The sequence below is a fragment of the Nyctereutes procyonoides genome, unplaced genomic scaffold (genome assembly GCF_905146905.1).
Source record: "Nyctereutes procyonoides isolate TBG_1078 unplaced genomic scaffold, NYPRO_anot_genome, whole genome shotgun sequence".
Taxonomy (NCBI): Eukaryota; Metazoa; Chordata; class Mammalia; order Carnivora; family Canidae; genus Nyctereutes; species Nyctereutes procyonoides.
In genome coordinates, this window is record NW_026575122.1 from 28364529 (window position 1) to 28384065 (window position 19537).

A 19537-nucleotide genomic window follows, 5' to 3' on the forward strand; every position below is an offset into this window, starting at 1 on the left:
ATTCCTTTTGCTTAGTGATTAGTTCAAGAAATGGCCATGATTGCAGGGCAGCCCCAGTGGCTCAGTGGTTTAGTGCCGCCTTCAGCTCAGGGTGTGATCTGAGAGACCTGGGATTGAGTCCCACGTCAGCTCCCTGTGAGCCTGCTTCTCCTTCTGCCTGTGTTTGGGCCTCTCATGAATAAATAAAAAATATATATATTTTTTTAAGATTTTATTTTATTTACTCATGAGAGATACAGAGCGGGAGAGAGAGAGGCAGAGACACAGGCAGAGGGAGGAGCAGGCTCCATGCAGGGAGCCCGACGTGGGACTCGATCCCGGATCTCCAGGATCACGCCCTGGGCTGCAGGCGGTGCTAAACTGCTGCGCCACCCGGGCTGCCCGAATAAATAAAAATCTTAAAAAAAAAAAAAAAAATGGCCGAGGTTGCAATGTGGGCCAATGAAACAGAGATGAATTTTATTGGAGGCTTTGAGGAAATGTTTTTTCTCCTGAGAGCCACAGTAGCCAGGCTTTCTCATTCACCTATTTGACAATAAGGAGGAGGCACAGAGCACCTAGGGCTGTTGACAGCCAGCCCAACCCATTGGGGAATTTGGCCTTGGGGCGATGCCAACACTGGATGACAAACCAGAGGGAAGGGAGGAATCTGAGTCTTCAGTATTATTGAGCTACTGGAAAAAACAGTCCTGAAGCCTGTCCTTCTGATGAATTTCCAAGGGTGATCTGATATACCTCCTTATTTTTACAAGTCCGTTTTAGTCAGATTTTGAAATCTGTTAGCATCCACAGCTGTTTCTGAGGTACTGTACTGGGCTATATGGTACATCAATATTGCATGTAGTCCTGTATTCAAAGACTTTCCATCTAGTTGGGAACATGCAATGGCCATTACTGTGCCAAGTGTGTGTCCTAGAGAAAAGCACAGTATAACCACAGCACCTCTGAGTCATCAGAGAGGCTTCCTAGAAGAAGTGATTTGAGCTGGTTTTTGAGTGATGGCAGTCAGAGGGATAAGGTAGGAAAAAGGAGAAATATGAGCCAAATGTCAGTGTCAGAAGACATCTATGCCAGGAAACCAATTCAATGTTTGGTCTATTTCTATCATTAACCAAACGGTGACCAAGATGGCCCTGGTCTTTGCCCTCACAGCTTATAGCCTAGGTAGGCAGGGGGGCCAGAGGATTAAACAAACAGTAGCAATGTGCAAACAATAAGATGGCAAGGTTGGGAGGCCAGATCAAGAGCGTGAGAACTCATGCTAATGGTGCAGTAGGGGAAACAAAACAAAACTCAACCAGCACAGAACACCTCAGATCTCGAGGGTTGCCATGGCTCATTGGTGGTTTCTACCATCTGGGTGCCAGGTTCCTGATGTCTGAAGCAACTGCAGTAGAACCACTTGGAAAATATCTGCCCTCACATTTCAGAATAACTTTCCACCGCATAAAAATCTAAGAAGCTACCATTGACTTTATCCTTTCACTGCTCACTGTAATAAAGATCAAGACACTCATGCTTTCGGAGATATCTGGCAAAACCAATTTAAATTTTAAAAGTATGTATTTCACCAGAGTTCCGTTTAGGAGAACCAGCTCTCAACACACTCTGGCTTTGACTCTTTGATGTCAGTCTTACCAGCCTAATTGGATTGTGAATTCCCTGAAAGCAGGCCTCATTCTAGAACCAGAATTTCAGAGATGGAGGGAATCCAGCCTCTACAGATAAAGAGTTCAAGAAGAAATCAAAGCCTAGATGTCAAGCCCCTGATGTGCATTTCCTCCAGCATAGCACGTTGCCTCGCCTTTCTCCCATGGCATCTGGTGTGTGTGCCCTCAATTCAGTAAGGGTGATATTGCACACAATAAGGCAAAAATTGGCTCTCGGGTTGTAGAAGAACTTGCATATTGTGATGATTTGGGGTCTTCTAAAGCTCTACCCTATCTGACAAAATCTTATTCCTTAGGGAGAAATTTAATTTTTCTCCAGGGGGCTGATGGCCTGATAACTTTAAAAGATTGACAAAAGAAACATTGACCTAGCCCAATGTGGAACACAGAGTAGGAGTTTTCCCATCTCACTGCCCATCGTGAAAGCTTTCCACCTGAACCTCTAGCACCTGATACCTCCCACTCTCTCCCCTCAAGGACTAGTTCAAGGTATCTTGCCAGAGTATGCTCATACAACAAATGTTTGAATACCTACTGTGTACACTAAAACCAGATTAATTTTTTCCTACAATAGTCTTCTCCTGGTCCTAACTGGTTTCAAAAATTTCAGTGGCTTTTCCTGACCCTAAGAATGAGGTTCCTACTAGTGATGTTCCAAAGCCCTGTGAATTCTGAGCTGGCCCTAGATCCCCAAGGAGCTAGGAGAGCTCATCGCCTGTCTTCTAAACACTTCATAATGTTTCATCTTGGAGCTTTTCTCTCTCATCAAAATCCTTCCAGACCCCAAAGCTAAGAATGGTAGCTGCCTCTCCACTCAACCATGGAACTGTCTTTGGTTTTACTTTTACAATTTACTCCCCCATAAGCATCATTCTTTGGCATTATATTAAGGAATTCATATGCTCTTTCCAATCCACAAAACAAGTATTTTCCTTAACATGAATTCCTGGGTTGGCATACTTAGTATGTTTTAATTAAGTAATTTTCACTGTGACTATCAGTGAATTTTTATCAGCATAAAAATTCATTTATTGATCACCTGCTATGAACCAGTCACCATACTAGATCCAGGGCATGAGGTGGTGGTTACCCTCTACTACCTTACATTCTAAAGGGAAAGAGTTAAATCACAGTGCTATTAAGGCTAGCATGGACAATGGGTGTGCAGTAGGGGTGGGGAGAGACTAGCTCTGATTTCCCACATAGAGAAGAGCAGGAAAACCATCTAGGCTAAAGGAAGAGTGCTGCAAGACCTGGAACAGCAAAAACAAACTGTTTTGAGGCACAGTGTGAAAGCCAGTATGGCTAGGGTCTACGCTGCAGTACTTCTCAGACTTTAACAGGTGTACAATACCCCAGCGGCTGGTTAAGACACAGATTCTGATTCAGCAGGTCTGGGGTGGGGCCATGGTTCTCATTTCCAGCAAGCTCCCAATTTACAAGGGGTTACAGGACACTGGCCTGGGAGGACTAAGGCAGTTCTGGATGGGTATCCTCTTCTGCTTTCACTTAGAAAAGACATTAATGCTATTTGTTTAAAATGAATGTCTCCTAGAGAGAGTAGGGTGCACTTTACCTTCTTATTCCATAGGTATCAAGATAGACTTCTGTTTAAACATACCTAGTATTTAATTTTAGCCTTTATATCTATTGTCTGCATCCCAAATTCCTACTGTTGAGTAGGTGTTTGGTTACAGGGGAGGCATCACCCATGGTGACCATGCCGCTCCCACATTCCCTCAAGACTCCCCCAAGTATATGAGGGACAATGCTCCAATGATCCCAAGCTACTAGGTAATGACAGCATTGTGTATTGTTACCCATAACCTCCCAACAAGGAATATTTTGATTTTATTTAAATGGAATACAGTAAAGGCTCATTGATTCAGGCTTTATTAATGTGTAATGGGTGATAATTTGATTAATCTTTACTTCTCAAATTATTAATAGGATAAAGTTTAATAATGCAGTTGTGATTATAAGGATGTCTAAACATTTAAAAAGATTTCAAGTAAACTCATATGGTTTTAGAAACACCTATTTATATTGTTCATTTCCTAAAAAACTATAATGGGTAATACTACTGGTCTACTTACAGGGCTAGAAACAACAATAATAATGACAACAAATATTTATTAAGAACTATAAAAATTTTGTTTTTATTTGTAATGTGAATAATCAAAAAATTAAAAATGATTTTTGAAAATTACATTATTGGATTTGGTCCAAATGCATCCATTCTAGGAAGGCCCCTGTACCCACATGTAAAATGAGTCTTGAACTGTGCTGTGAAGCTCTATTGTTAGAGCAGAGAAGAGATTAGGAATAGAAGGACACCCTCTCTCAGGGGACACTCATGCATTCAAAGAGCTTTTAGAGAGACAATGTGTGGAGAAAGGACGATCTAGCTGCTTATCATAGAAGGCTACATTTGCTTAGTTTGGGGCATATCACTTGGATTTCTCACCATACCCTAATTTTCACAAAATGTAGTTTAAAGACTGAAATTTGAAAAGCAGAAACAAAATGGCAATTTCAAGCCATGTCTACCTAACTGCCAATCTGCTTTTCCCCAAAGAAGGCATTTGACGATACTCTATCATATTAATCTCCAAAATATTTGTAACAAATCTCTGTGAAGTGATTTAATGTTCTAAGATCATGATCCATTTGATTTACCTGTTAATATGTCCAGGTGCACATGTTAAATTAAAAGAAATTAATGACTTGATTTTTTTTCAAGTGGATTAACAAAGTACTGAAATATATTTAAGTGACATCACACTGGTAAATCACTAGGGTGTTTTAGCTTTTACTGCAACTGCGTTGACTTATACTGTCACAGAGTCTTCTATTTTCTTTCAGATCTTTCATTTTTTATAGATGACTTTTCCTTTAACTACAACATATTCAATTAATTCATGATGGCCTCCAAACTGGTAAATCAAATGCTCCCATCTAGAAAGAAATCAAACACACTTTAATGCATACAGGTCAAAATCATCACTTTGTCAATAAATGCTAATTTAGAAATACATTCTCTAGAAATGTCTTTATACCTTGTCATCGATATTTGGGCTTTTAAAAAAATAGTAGATTACTATGATAACTAGTCTATGACTTAAATATTGTTCAATGGTATTATTTAAGTATTTGACCTTAAAATATTTGATCCGATTAAGTGATATACGAAAGGTGACATCAGCATTGTTTTCAATAGAGAGAGTGAAGAGTAGAATTACAGAGTTGCTTTTCTTCAGTTGAACTTGAGGACCAAGGAGTGCAATAGGCTTGCTAGAGTCAAGGATTTACAACTTCAAGATTTAGGAAAATAAGACTCAAATTGTTACATTGGAAGCGCAGTTGATAACAGACTGTAGGTGAGTAATATGAACCCAAGGCCAAGAATACTGAAGTGAGGCTTTGGGGATCTGGTAGGGGAAGCCAGAGAGGTGATGAATCAGAAGCAGGGTGACCAGCTATTGTTGAGACACCCATGGCTCAGCACAAGCTGTAGGTCAGAACTCCAGCAGAAAAACAAGAATGCAAGCCGGGGGCACAAGTCCAAAGTCCAGGTAAACAGAAGAAAAACCTGGAGAGCTATGACAGGTGTAAGGCAGATAATGAGACCAGACAAGGGGGTCTATCTACCCTGTTTGGTCTACGACCTGTAGGGAGACTTTCTGGTTGGACAGGGATGATGATGAAGGAGATTGGGGAGCTTCTGAGCCTACACAGAGCCTGATGCTAATAATGAGCAGGAAAGGCATTTAAACCCAGTCCACATGTTACAAGGGGCATAAAGTAAAATAGCTCGGTTGAGAGGTCATTCACCTGGCCGCATTGATGACAATGAGATCTCCCTGTTTGCCCACTTCCAGGGATCCGTGTGTGTGAGATTTTCCCAGAGCATAAGCTGCATTGATGGTGGCAGCCGCCAAGGCTTCAGGCATGGACATTCTCATGTTCACACAGGCCAGGTGCATGACCACTGGCTGAGGCAGAAAAGAATAGTGTTAGAGGAAAGTCACAAGATGGCAACTGCTCCCTAGGACATTTCTCAACACGGCGCAACCAATAATGGAAATTTAGTGTGTGGGATGAACTAGCTAAACTGGTATAACATTTTAATTTACATATAAAGATTCTTACGCTTTGGAAAAGATTCCTTTTTACAGAGATCACACCCTAGCCCCCCCTGACCCCCATATATTGAGTATTTATTTACAACTTTTCAAGACCACTCACTATGTAAGATGAAAGCCCCCCTACATGCTTATTTACTAAAACTTCTTTGAGCTTGTGCTCTCCTCCAAGATGGTAGTAAATAATCGTCAAACCACAATGCCCAAGGCTGAATCAAAAAATTATGCAGATAGAACTTTCTCTCTATGCCTAGAGGCATCCATGTGGCACAGACATACCCAATTTACCTTGCTATCTACACTTTTTTTTTGTTTCACAGGAAAATATTTTATTAGATCTTTGGTACGTTTTAACAGTGAACTATTTTTAAAGCATTTATACACATGGTAGAAGACTGATTCTTTGCTCGGAAAGGCACATTAAAAATAGTTACCATTGAAAAGCAATATGCGTTAGGGTTGAAATCGCTGCCCAGAGCAACTATGACTCCTTCATCTAACATCTTCCTAGCGCGAGGTTGCTTCAGTCTAAGAGGAGGGGGCAAAAAAAGGAAAGATGTCAGTCTCTGGAAGTAGAACTTCTGCAGACGAGATGTTCAGAATAGAAACAGACCTAAGCTATCCAACCCCCGTGTGTTCTGGAGGAAGAAACAAACTCAAGGTTAAGTGTTCAGTGGTGAGGCCAGGTGGAACCCCGGGATTCTTGAATTTTATCATTCTGCTTTTGAAATGACTTGGCTGTGACTAATTTCTTTAATTTGGGAGTATTTTGGCAATCTTTACATACATTCAGAGATTCTTGCTAAGGAAGAAAAATATGACTTAAAATTTTCTTCAAGTATAACAGACTTTTTTTGACTCCCAAATATAAACAATGGGGTGAAAATAATGCTATTTTTATTAACTTCCATTTTGCAATTTTATTTTTTTATTTTTTTCCATTTTGCAATTTTAAAAAATTCATGTCTCTCCCTCTCCTTGGGTGGAGAGGGGTCTCAAACATTTTTTTGTCGGCCCTTTAAAATCTTGAAGGCCCAAGAATCTAATATACAAAATGTCTGTGCTTCTTCCTGGGTTGCAAGTCTCTTTGATCTCCTTGGCAAAATATTATTCTTTAGGACATGACTCAAAAGTTATGTCAGAGAAAAACTGAACCAAACACTGGCTAAAGTGGTGAAGACAGACTGTATAGTCTATTGCAAAAGGGGAAAGAGTCCAGTGTAGACTAGACTCTGTTTTGATTTGTACAGTGGTAACTGGATGTTGTGTTGTTGTTGTTTTAAGATTTTATTTATTTATTCATGAGAGATACAGAGAGAGAGAGAGAGAGATAGGTAGAGACACAGGCCGAGGGAGAAGCAGGCTCCATGCAGGGAGCCTGATGTGGGACTTGATCCTGGGACTCCAGGATCATGCCCTGGGCTGAAGGCAGATGCTCAACCACTGAGCCACCCAGGCATCCTTAACTGGGTGTTTCAAAGAAAGAATAAGAAAGTCGGGAGGAAGAAGGGGCAGGTCTTTAAGAAGACAATCCTGGGTGGTAGAAGATTTATATCTCAAAGGAACAGAAAAAGGATTTATACTTGCAAACTTTGTAAAGTGACTGCTCTAAGAGGAAGTCCAGGGGCCTATCTGCCTATCACCTGGTTTTGCTGGAACAAACAGTAAATTCCCCTGCTACTAGCAGGTTGGGCTTTCTCAGGCAGGTGTTCCCTTTAAGGGGGCCTGGGTCATCCTAGGCATATAGCCTTGAGCTGTCAGAAACTATGTTAGTGTTTATTCAAGCCTCACAGTGTTGTGGGGAGGGGAATAGATAAAATCAGTTGTCTGAGAGCCTACAGGTTTCTAGGTCATGAGTGAGGTCCTTGAAACATTCATAGTCTATGATTGACAATTTGCAGGACTACCTAAGATAATGTTCCTCAACACTGGATAACATGGGATAATGTATGAGAGGAGGTGGGTGAAGCAGAGAGGAGAGTGAGGAAATATAGAGCTTAAAATTTCCCCACAGTTCATTCTCTTTTTTATTTTTTTAAAGATTTTATTTATTTGAGAGAAAGAGAGAGCATGAGAGGGGAGGAGAGGGAGAAGCAGATTCCCCGCTGAGCAAGGAACCCACATTGGGCTCATCCCAGGACCCTGAGATCATGCCCTGAGCTGAAGGCAGCTGCTTAACCCACTGAGCCACCCAACAACCCTCACAGTTCATGCTGATGGCCTCCCCTCCCCTTCCAGAAATAAAGAGGGGAAAAAATGAGACTGTAGAAGTATCAAGGGAGTTCCAGAAAAACTGAGGTGAATGTATCCTGAATAAACTTAAACAGTTTACAAAATGTGCATAAAATAATGATTAAAGGAAGTGGCATAAGGCAACTGTTACTCTGGAAATGAGAGTGGAGAAATTTAGGGCACGGCAGGGAGTCCTGCAGGTTGCTCCCGTTGGAGATATCAGAAAAATACCGGACCAGAGAAGCCAGAGAGAAAAAGTGTGGCTTTCTCCAGACTGTATGGTCAGCCCATCTTGCGGTTACCACAGATGGCAGCCGCCTCTGGCATAGGGACAGAGCTCAGACTTCTCTTGCTGAGTTGCCCTTCACAGTGCAATTCTCAGATTTTCGCTCCATCTTTAAGAGATTCAAGGTGAGGTAAAGGAAGAACCTTTTTTTTTTTTTTGTAAAATTTATCCCTTGGCTGATGGAAAATTAACCAGATTAAGTACTGATTGATGACTGCTGAGACTTGTTGGAAATGCCAAGATATACCAAGAATGGTCATTGATTGATATTTCCTGGATGCAATCTACATTATGTCTACTCTTTAAGAGAACAGTAATAATACACATATATGTATAACATCATAATATATTTGAGAAAAATACTGCAGTATTCCTCTTTTCTCTCCTATAAAAGTTACTCGAAGGGAGCCAAGGTGGCTTGGTCCGTTAGGCATCCATTCTTGATTTTGGTCAGGTCATGATCTCATGGTCAAGAGATCGAGCTCTCTGTCAAGTGTGAAGAATCTTTAGATTCTTTATCTCCTCTTCCTCTGTCCCTCCCCCCAGCTCATATGCACATGGGAGCGCCCTCACTCACTCTCAAACAAACAAATTAATAGAAATTACTCAAAGCCTGCCTGGCTTTTAAATCCCTAAGGCAGTGTCTCAACCTTGGCATAATTCATAATTGTAGGTGTGTAATTCTTAGACAAGATAATTCTTTGCGGTGGGAGGTGGTTCTGCGGGCTGTGGGATATTATTTCTGGCCACCTATGAGGTGCTAGGTAGCGCCCCTGGTGATGACATCCAAACCCACCTCCAGATGCTGATTTCTCCAACAGCAGCCGTAGAGATGCACTACAGACTAGGCGTATTCAATCCTTAGAGGACAAACAGCAAAATTCTTGGGGAGATTTCACAAAATACACTTAGATATCTCCCCTTTCCTCCCACCCCTGGGGATCTGTGAGGACTGTGGTACCCACTTGCATCCTCTTACACAACAGCTCCTTCAGATTCTGAACACTGCCAGACCTCTCTAACATCTGATGGATGTTTTTTAAAGCAGAAAGCATACTTCATTATTTTATAGTTATAAACGTAATGCACATTGAATTTTTATTTAGAACATTCTCAACATGGGGGGGGGGGGGTTGAAAGAGAAAGCTCCACTCTTCCCAATAACCCCGCCACAGAAAGGCCATTTGGTCAGGATACCTCACTCCAGAGTTTGTATCTTCCATGATCTGCGTTTGTAAGGAATTTGGAATGGCAATGAAATAAGATGTAGGCATCTGGACCTGTGTCCTCATGCCTGCACCTGCCGGAATAGCTCACCTCAGCATGTAGGCCGTGGTGGGCAGAAGGATGGCCGAGCACCTGGCCATTGCCATGGCAGCGATGCCTTCGTCGCTTGCTTCTTCCAGGTGACTGACCGCCAGGGCTCCCAGCTCAGCCCCGAGCTAAGCAGAACGGGCAGAGAGAGAAAGCTTTCACCAGCAGCAACAACAATCAATAAAGTGCCAAAACATTTTTTTCCCTGCAAAATATAAACAGCGCTCTGCTACTAAAATGTCTTGGCAACTGCTTCTCACAAGCACAAGCCCCCAAACGGGTAAAAGGTTCATGACAGACATTCATTTGAAAAATAGCTAGTGTGCTACTTCCGAAACTATTCTCGAATCCAAATGCTTACGGATGTTCTTCAAGCAGAGTGATATTGGTAATAAAATCTGACTCTTACAGCATCATTCAAAACACAATAAGGAAAGGAATGCTGTGGTGCCATTGCACTCAGCAGAAACAGATCAGTTAAGAAAACAAACTTTAAAAATGTGAAATTATACATATAACTTGAGAATATCTGATGGAGCTTGATTTCTCTCCAGATAAAAAGTCTGGGCTCAATGGTTAGAAGAAAACTAGGTGGAGGTAATGCTATGATGATAATGAGAACATGGCATTCGAGTGGGTTTCTTCTCAGCTTGACACGTGTACACACACACGCAAACACACATGCACACAGTGCCCCAGCCTGTAAGGTAGTATGTTAAGCGCTCCAAGGAAAGGAAAGGAAACTCATTTTTGACATTACGCTGTGGCCCAGGGAGGCAGCAATGCCCACACAGGGCAGGAGAGGGCTGGCCCCTCGTCAGCAGCTAGCTCAGGTCTCAGAGCATTCTGGTCTGGGGCTCTGGGAGGCAGATGCACCAAAGACAGGCTCTGCTCCCCAGGCGGAGCTTCCTTCTAACCTTGTAGTTACGTTCACTTGCCCAAACTCAGTTTGGTTTGATCCCAGGTATTGACCTCTGTTTAATTCACCAGTTCACTCTCTACAACCCAAAGTAGCTTGCTGACCACCTAGTTCACATTCATTCAACAAACATTCACCAAATATTTACTCACTAACGGCCAGCTGTATGCTGGGCATTATGCTAACCTCCAGGAACAGGGCTGTGAAGCCATGGGTACATCCTCAGCCTGTTTGTTTACAGTGCAGTAGGGATCTGACCACAGGGGGACAAGCACAAGGAGGGACGACAGCTCCTTCTTGGAGAGGTTTGGGAAGGATCCCAGAGGAGCAGTAGCTGAGATGGAAAATGGGGGGGGGGGAGGGGGAGTTAGAGTTAGCCAGTCAAGGGGTATTCGGATTAGAGAAAGCATGTCCAGAGGTGTGGGGTATCAGGCGTACTAAAACTATTTGTGCTGGCTCACGGTAAAGAGGGCAATGGAAGTAAAAGGGGGAGGAGAGAAAGAAAGAGAGAAAGAGGGAGAGAGAGAGAGAGAGAGAGAGAGAGAGAGAAGGAAAGCAAGAGCTGGATCCCAGTAAGGCTACAGATATGGAGCATGGGATTTGTCCTGCGAGCCCCAGTGAGCCTTTTACTGGTCTGCAGCAATGGAGAGGGAGATCAGAGGCACTGAGGGAAGGGGTTATGGGAACGGGTTAGAGTGTGGGCACGCCTGGGCCCGTGGAGAAGCTGTTGGGGAGTCCGGCTGCGAGCAGCTGATGGTGGTGTGACCTAGGCGGTGGGCTGAAGAGAAGCGGATCTAGACCCACTCAAGAGGCAAACCTGGAGGCCTTGCTGGTTGACTGAAATGTAGGGGCGGGGCAGGGGGCGGGGGACAAGTGATGTCCAAGTTGCCTGCTTGGGCAATACCTAGATAACAGGGTCATTCACCGGGAAGGAAACACAGGACAGGATTTGGGAGTGATATTAAGAGCACATTGGATGTGTTGTGGTTGGGACACAGGTGGAGTATCCACATCTGTTTTTAGGCCCCAAGGGCAGTTGTTTGTTTCATTCCAGGGCTTAGAGAGACATCTAGACACGACTGCGGGGTTCTGTCTGCCTTATTCACTGCTGAATTCTCAGTGCCTGGCACAGGGCACACACTCAAGTATTTGTAGAAAGCATGAATAAATGAATCTGAGCAAGATATAAGATCAGAAGATCAACCTGTGACTATTAATGGTGTGCTCTACCAACGTTCACCTGGACACTGCCACGGAAAAACCCTAGAAGCTACATGTGAAATTAGTAGACTTGGTCAGTGTGGCGTTGGGTGCCAACCCAAAGAGGTTATGAATTTGATAAACAAGATCTCAAAAACACTTCCTTTTCTACAAATGCCACCAGCGGGTGATTAAAAAAGTAAATGACCAGCGAAAAAGTACATTTCTAACAGAGATCAGGGATTCTGAGGCCCAACCAGACCAATCCACACCTTGTTCAGACAAATTTCCCCATCTTCTGCCTTTGCAGAAGGCTACTGCCACCTCTGAATAAAGTCTTCTGTAGTATGAGTGTTGACAACGGAAAAACAAAAGGTCAACCACACCTCTGCAGCCTTCATTGGGTGGAGTTCATCCCCATGGAAGTTAATCTGTAATCCCATCTCTTTTCCACTTTGAAGAATCCTTCTGGTGGAATTGAGATCGAAGACGCCCTTCTCACAGAACACATCTATGTTGTCCACGTGGATTTCCCCACTTGCACCCAGCTCCTTTAGCTTCGGGAGGTGGCTATTGATGATTTCATCAGCAGCTTCCACAGCAGTCTTTCCTCTGGGGGAAGAAAATGAGATTACATGGGCAAAATATAATAATAATAATAATAGCAATAATAATTTTTTTTTTCATTGAAGAAAGGCTTTTCTGGCACTGGAAGAATCAGACCAACTGTGGGCAAATGACCTCAAGCCTCACAAAGGCAGAGAAATAATCAAAGGTACAATTCAAGAGTCTTAACATTTGGGATGTAGAAGAGGTATTGACGAGATTTCTATAAGCAATGACTCTGTACACAGGGACTCAAAGCCCAGCCATGTTGCCTTCGAGAATGCCAGCAAGGCCACCTGGCTGAAAAAGTTCTTGCCAAGGACACTCAGACAGCATCCTGGATGCTCCCCTAATAACCCAACTACAGGTTCCTCACCTGAGTTCTAGTGATCACTCGGCCTTTTCCTTCTTCCACACTGTTTCTAGAAGCATCCGCCTAAGTAAGGCTTCTTGTCCCACCATTTAGAACCATGGGGAAAGAGGATTGTGGGAGACCCTGAAGTTCTCTCTAAAATTCTGGGGTAGTTTTAGAGTAGAAAGAGCTGGGCTTTTTGAAGTCAGTTGGACACAGAGCCCTACTACTTGCTGGCTATGTAACTTTAGACATGTCATGTAGCCATCATTTGGCATACTCTGAGCCTCAGACTATATCGTTGGGGGCCAAGATGCAGACCTCAGAGACTCATTGGCAGATGGAGAAAATTTCTGTAAAACCTTAGTCCTGTATTTGGCACACAGAGGTCTCTTGCTCAGCAAAAACCATTTTGGTGGGAAGATAGAGGTGAACCTTGAGGAGACAGGCACTCACATATGTTGCTCCTAATTCTCAAGACAATCAAATAGAATTGTGTGTTATTTAGCTGTTTTATAGATGTTCAAAAAAGTTAAGTGAAGCCCTCAAAATCACCCAGTGGGAAAGTAGCAAAGCTGGATTCAAACCCAGGCCTGGTATGGCTCTAAAGCCTAGGACAGCTCTACCACGTTACACTGCCTGTCATCCACCTTATTTTCTGTTTATTTTTATTATTTTTTAAAGATGTTATTTATTTATTCATTAGAGACACAGAGAAAGGCAGAGACATAAGCAGAGGGAGAAGCAGGCTCCCTGCAGGGTTAGCAGCTGAAGGCAGACGCTCAACCACTGAGCCACCCAGGTGTCCCTTATGTTCTATTTAGAAAAAAAAAAAAAATGTTTTCTATAGACAGATGTCCCAAAAGTCTTAGTGCAGTTTTAAGCATTAATAATTTCAGAAGTATAAATGCTAAAAATGTACAAGAATATCACTGGAAATATTATTTATTTATTTTCTACTTAATTTTGTGAATTTACAATAATAAACTTAATGTTCATTTTTATTCTCTGACTGAAAATAAGCAAAAAAATTAACATTAAACTTACTTTTCAAAGTGCATGAAACTAAATGTAAAAATATGTTATTAAACTTCCAAATAATTTCTGTAAGCCTGTAGCTCCTACATATCTTAGTTATCAAAACCCAAAACTGCACTAAGTCTTTGTTCTGTTTATTTTCAAGTCCTGGATTTCTTTTGGACCTTTTAATTCTGAAACTGTGGGCCTTTGGGTCTAGAGATTCCAGGACAGATAAGATGCAGAAAGGAACAGATTTCTCTATAAGAAAGACATATAGGAGAAACTTCTTAGATAAAAGGGAAAGCTAAAACACATTTACAAGAAAACATGTTTGCTGTTAAACAAGTAAAGAGATGAATAAAAATAGAAACCATTCTGAGGGCTAAACCCAGGTGGCTCAGGGGTTTAGCACCGCCTTCAGCCCAGGGTCCCAGGCCCACCTCAGGCTCCCTGCATGGAGCCTGCTTCTCCCTCTGCCTCTCTGTGTCTCTCATGAATAAATAAATAAAAGATCTTTAAAAAAAAAAATTCTGAGTCGTCTTGACCTCAAGATTTGATCTACCTCCTACACGGTGTTACTTTTAATCTCTAGAGAGTGATTATGCTGCCTTGGGCAACTAGTTAAAGTAATATGCCATTTTAAAGGATCTATGAGGCGGCATTGCTTTTTATTAACCAAACGAGTTTTGAGCATCTCTTCTTTTCTTCCTCGCCCGTCCTTAAGGGACTAGCAAACTGATGGGTGCGAGGGGCCTTCCTAAAACCGCCCGCGGAGAGGACTATTAGAATCCATCAGAACACCTTTCTAAGGGCTTCTGCTGGACTCTGCAAGCACCAAAAGCGCCGCCGCACCTCCAGCCCTGGCGAACGCATCCCCACTTAGGCGCCACCTGCCCCCTCCCTCCTCTATTTTCGACGCCCCACGTCAACCCCGGGCGCACGGAGGTTACTTTGGCACCGAGTGAGCCCCGCAGTACGTGGCCGAGATGCCGACGGGCAGCTGCCGGCGGGCGCGCTCGATCACGCGCAGCAACTTGAGCTCCGTCTGCAGGTCGAGGCCGTATCCGCTCTTGCACTCCGCCAGCGTGGTCCCCGCCCGCACCATGCTCTGCAGCCGCCCCCGGAGGGAGCCGAACAGCTCCTCCTCCGAGGCTTGGCGCGTGTGCTCCACCGTGAAGTTGATCCCTCCTCCAGCCTGGTGGATATCCATGTACGTGGCACCTGCCAGCTGAACACAGGGCTCGCCCTTAGGCCGCACGCGGGAGGTGGCCGGCAGGGCGGCAGTGCCTCCCCCCCCTCCCGGGGGGCGATATCCAAAATGATTAACAATTGGCATGTCAGGGACACCAGCAGATCAGAAAGGATGCTGGGGTACAGAGCCAGGGAGGCCCCTACTGTGCTGGCTGGTGGGGAGCACGGGGTGAGGGGTGAATATTCCAGGAAGGACTGCGATGGCAGAAATGGGAGATGGGGGGGCACTTAGGGTCTCCCACAGCAGCGGCAATCTACCAACCAGCCCAGAAGTATTTCAGTATTTTAACAACCCGGTTGACCCCACTGTATTACCAGCAAAGTCTCTGTCCACCCCTGGCACCTATGAGAAAACAAAGCTTAAGCAATTCAGGAACCCTGCTACAGTTATTCCAAATATCCACTAAGGGGACCCTGAAGGAGGGTTTCCACCTCTCAATATCTGACCACTAGGGTTTGGGGCCTGACGTCTGTCACTCAAGCAAAGCAGCTCTTCCTGGGTTCCAGTTACTCTGGGCAGCAAGGGGGGTGGCACAAACGAAGTATGCCAGCCTGGTGTCTCCCTACCAGAGTTTCTTTTCTTTTCTAAGATTTATTTGTTTACTTATTCATGAGCAACACAGAGAGAGGAGCAGAGACACAGGCAGAGGGAGAAGCAGGCTCCCCGCAGAGAGCCCGATGTGGGACTTGATCCTGGATCCCAGGATCATGCCCTGAGCCGAAGGCAGATGCTCAACCGCTGAGCCACCCAGGTGTCCCTCTGCTTTTTTTTTTTTTTTTGTAAGATTTTATTTATTTGAGAGAGAGCAGGTGCAAGCAGGGGGAGGGGCAGAGGGAGAGGGACAAGCAGACTCCCTGCTGAGTGCTGAGGCCTACCTGGGGCTCCATCCCACGACCCTGAGATCAGGACCTGAACTGAAGTCAGATGCTTAACAGACTAGGCCACCCAGGCTCCAGAAGGCAGCCCAGTTCTGTTTTATTTTTATTTTTATTTTTTTTTTTTTACGATAGTCACACAGAGAGAGAGAGAGAGGCAGAGACACAGGCAGAGGGAGAAGCAGGCTCCATGCACCGGGAGCCTGACGTGGGATTCGATCCCGGGTCTCCAGGATCGCGCCCTGGGCCAAAGGCAGGCGCCAAACCGCTGCGCCACCCAGGGATCCCCCAGTTCTGTTTTAAAGGGATGATTCTAAAACATACATGCATAAGGATTCTACAAGTAAAAAATTTTGATAACTATTATACCTAAAATGATTGCTGGCCCTGTGCATAGCGTAAATATTTGGACAGTTATAAGTCAGTTTTGTTGCAATTTATTTTGCATAGTCCAGGCCAGTAAAAATATCCATGAAAAAGAAATGTAGACATAAGTTGCAAAGCCTGATGGCCAATAACTCTTTAGAAAAAGACTTGTCTGTACTTGTGCCTTATTTTGACTTGCCATCGTTAATTGCAGTTACCTTCATTGCAAACTCGTGAACTCTTTCACCAGCCCATACTGGATGTGTGTGTGCATCCACCAAACCTGTAATCAATGAATCAAATCATCTTTAGAGCTGAGAAAGAGAAAGCCCTTAAACAGCAGGCCAATGATCCCATACCACTCTTGGGAAAGCAAGATGATGGTAAACCATCTTGGAGGAGGGTGGAGGAAAAGAATTTGTCTGTAGGTTTCCTCCAACAGAACGGAAACAAGAATACTGTCTGCATGGCTGGTCTAGAAGGCTTCGGTGCAGGAGAGTGACTGGCATGATGAGAATGCCCATTAAAGAAATACTTACAGCCCCTTTTACCCACTAAGTCCGTGCTCACCAAGCAAGCTTTTGAAACAGGGTGTCACCTCTATTATGTGAGCAAAACAAAGGACTATATCACCAAAGAATAATCTGGGTACGAAAACAGAACACTATCCTTCCTCACTTTGAGAAGGAAAAATATGAAATCAGAAATATGATTCTCCTTCAAAAAAGAAATGCAGTTTAACTGAAGAAACACTATAAGCAATCATGTGAAACGTTTGTTTATCCAGGTACAGCTCAAGTAAAGTGTGTCTTTCCAGAATATGTAAAATACCTTGTGGATTAAATGTCTCATTAGGGGTTCTGACTGGATTAAAATCAAGAATCTCTATTCAGAGTGCATCAGGTTTTTTTTTTCTTGATCTATTTTTTTGAAATAGATTAGTAAAATTCTTCCAACAGCTTTGAACCTAAACACAACTGGTTTCTCTTCAGCATCTCAGTGGGAAGAAGTGACCTGAATGAGTAGGTTTCATTCCCAGCTTGCCCTTTACCTGTCCAGCAATCTTGGGTGGGGTACTGCATCCCTAAACTGGAGTTTTCTAATCTGTAATATAGAGATAATGATACTTACCTTACAGGGCAGTTATAAGGATGCAAGATGAAACCACATTTGTAAAGCAGCTAGGCATTCAATAGTAGAAATTCAATGCACAGTACCTATTCTTATATTTTAATATTATTTCAAGACCCTATTTAAAAGAAGCTGCTCCTCTTTCTCTTTACATTACTAAAACTGGTTTCAGGGCTTTACTGGAAAAAAAGGTTAATACCTGGCAAGATGCATTTCCCAGAACAGTCGATTCTTTCTTCGAACGTTTCTTCAGAAAACAGTTTTTGGATAGCATCAGCAGGACCGATGGCTTTTATAAACCCATCCCTGAAGAAACATCAAGAAATAATTACTAAAGTGTGGAGAAATACTGTGGAAAAACTAAAGATTTCAAATATTGGGTATCAGTCAACATTTACTGTATCTCCTTCTTGCATTTGCGTCTTTGGGGGAAAAAAATGCCTCCAGCCACATGCCAGCAAAAAAAGTCAAATCACAGATACAGAGACTGCCAGCTTGTTCCCCAAGGTCAGTGTTCCCTCCTCCCCGCAGCGCTAGATTCCTAAATTTTAGCTGAACACACGAACACCCAGAATGAAACCTACCTTTCTGGGTTTCCCGTCAACCAGGTGCCCACTCGTGACTAAACTCTAACCAATAGGATCGTTTTCTCTTCCTATTCCCTACTGTCTGGAAGGCGGACGCCAAAAGGAGAGATGGGACTGTCATCTTGGACGATGGAGTGGGAAAGGCTCCTGCACGACTGAGCAAGAGAGAAGGGCCTCCGGACTCCACAGGGCAGGGCTGTCAGTCAGCCCTGGATTTCTACCTCTGTGCAGTTCTGGTAACTGGTTGTTGGGTGGTTGGGTTTTGTTTTGTTTTAGATTTTGTCTATTCACTCACGAGAGACACAGAGAGAGAGGCAAAGACACACGCAGAGGGAGAAGCAGGCTTCCTGCGGGGAGCCCCATGCGGGACTCGATCCCAGGACCCCAGGACTCCAGGACCAGGACCTGAGGCAAAGGCAGAGGCTCAACCACTGAGCCATCCGGGGGAGCCCTCGGTTAACTGGTTTTTAACAAACTTTTAACAGTAACCCTGGGAATGTTTTTATCCCGTTGTTAATTAAACACACACGGTCCCTAAAAGCTGGGCTGTTGCACAACCCTAAGCAGCCTCAGAGGAGCGCCAGAGCACCTTGCGCAAGGGCGCCGCGGCGGAGCTGGGGCGCCGCAATTCCAATGGGCATCCAAGCCCCACTCCCACTGCGGGCTCGTCCTCCCGAACTTCGCTGTTCTCTTACTCACCTCTAGCGGGAAGCACGGAGGGTTAAATGAAAAACAAAACAAAACCAAACAAAGCAAACCGATAATGTCCTCTTTTTCTGGTGTCTGAATCGTTGATTTCCTACCACCCCCAAACCATCACCAGCTGAACGTTTTCCGCACACCCAAGGGGTTGGGCGGGAGGGCGTGTCGTGAACCTGTAAAGGCCCAGAACTCCACCGCGGAGGCGCTGCTTCCAAAGATCTGGGGATGGGGGGACGCGGAGGGGGAAGGGGGTTCAGCCTGAGAGCGTTTTTCCACCGAATGACAGCCGGTCGCCGTCACACAAGGTAGGGAGCAACAGGTGCCCGAAGGACAGGCCCGCGGTGGCTCCCCGGCGGCGGGAAAGCTTTTCCCCGGTTCCCTCCTCGGCGCACAAGTTCGGGGAAGGGGCCACTTACGTGCCCACCACCAGGCTGGCGCCCTCCAGCACCGCCAGGCTGTGCAGCGCGTCCCCCGCCAGGAAGCGCTCGCCGCGGGCGCACACCGTCACCACCTGCCGCGCGTTCTCCAGCAGGAGGCGGTGGCCGCCCGCCATGGCGCCGCGGGTCCCCGGGAGGCCGCCGGCCGCAGGGAGGGCGGAGGGAGGGCGGAGGGGGCCGCGGGGCCGGCGCGCGGGACTGGGGCTCGGCGGCGGAGTGCGCGAGCCGAGGAGGGCGCCGGGCGGAGGACGCCGGGCGGAGGCCGCGGGGAGGCAGGCGGGGGCGGCACCGCGGGGCCGGGGGTGGAGCCGGGGCGCGCGCTCGCCGCCCCCCCATCCGCTCGGCCCCGCCCCCCAATCCGCTCACCGCCCCCCATCCGCTCGGCCCCGCCCCCTCCAATCCGCTCGGTCCCGCCCCCCATCCGCTCGGCCCCGCCCCCTCCA

The 19537-nt window shown here is 45.1% G+C and overlaps 2 protein-coding genes across 2 annotated transcripts in view; one reads left to right on the forward strand and one right to left on the reverse strand.

Moving 5' to 3' along the window:
- Positions 1-3801: 3801 nt before the first annotated feature.
- Positions 3802-19331, reverse strand: AMDHD1 (amidohydrolase domain containing 1). Its single transcript, XM_055336608.1, has 9 exons — positions 19074-19331; positions 17568-17674; positions 16456-16520; positions 14695-14972; positions 12153-12378; positions 9651-9775; positions 6250-6343; positions 5505-5665; positions 3802-4628 (listed from the first exon to the last, which is right to left on the reverse strand). The coding sequence occupies exons 1-9, from the start codon at positions 19208-19210 to the stop codon at positions 4541-4543; spliced, it is 1281 nt and encodes a 426-aa protein (XP_055192583.1). The 5' UTR covers positions 19211-19331; the 3' UTR covers positions 3802-4540.
- CCDC38 (coiled-coil domain containing 38) overlaps positions 17683-19537 on the forward strand; it is a 48854-nt gene continuing 46999 nt past the window's right edge. The window contains exon 1 of the mRNA XM_055336455.1: positions 17683-18962. The gene's annotated coding sequence lies outside the window, so the exon portion shown is untranslated. The remainder of the gene's footprint in view (positions 18963-19537) is intronic.

What these genes read in the sequence shown, in the direction of transcription:
- AMDHD1 (XM_055336608.1), bottom strand. Translation starts at nt 19,210, where the DNA reads ATGGCGGGCGGCCACCGCCTCCTGCTGGAGAACGCGCGGCAGGTGGTG. An exon ending in TTCACGAGTTTGCAATGAAG is followed by an intron (nt 14,973 to 16,455) that starts GTAACTGCAATT and finishes CCCTGTGTTCAG; the next exon opens with CTGGCAGGTGCCACGTACAT. An exon ending in GGGGCTCACTCGGTGCCAAA is followed by an intron (nt 12,379 to 14,694) that starts GTAACCTCCGTG and finishes TTCTTCCCCCAG; the next exon opens with AGGAAAGACTGCTGTGGAAG.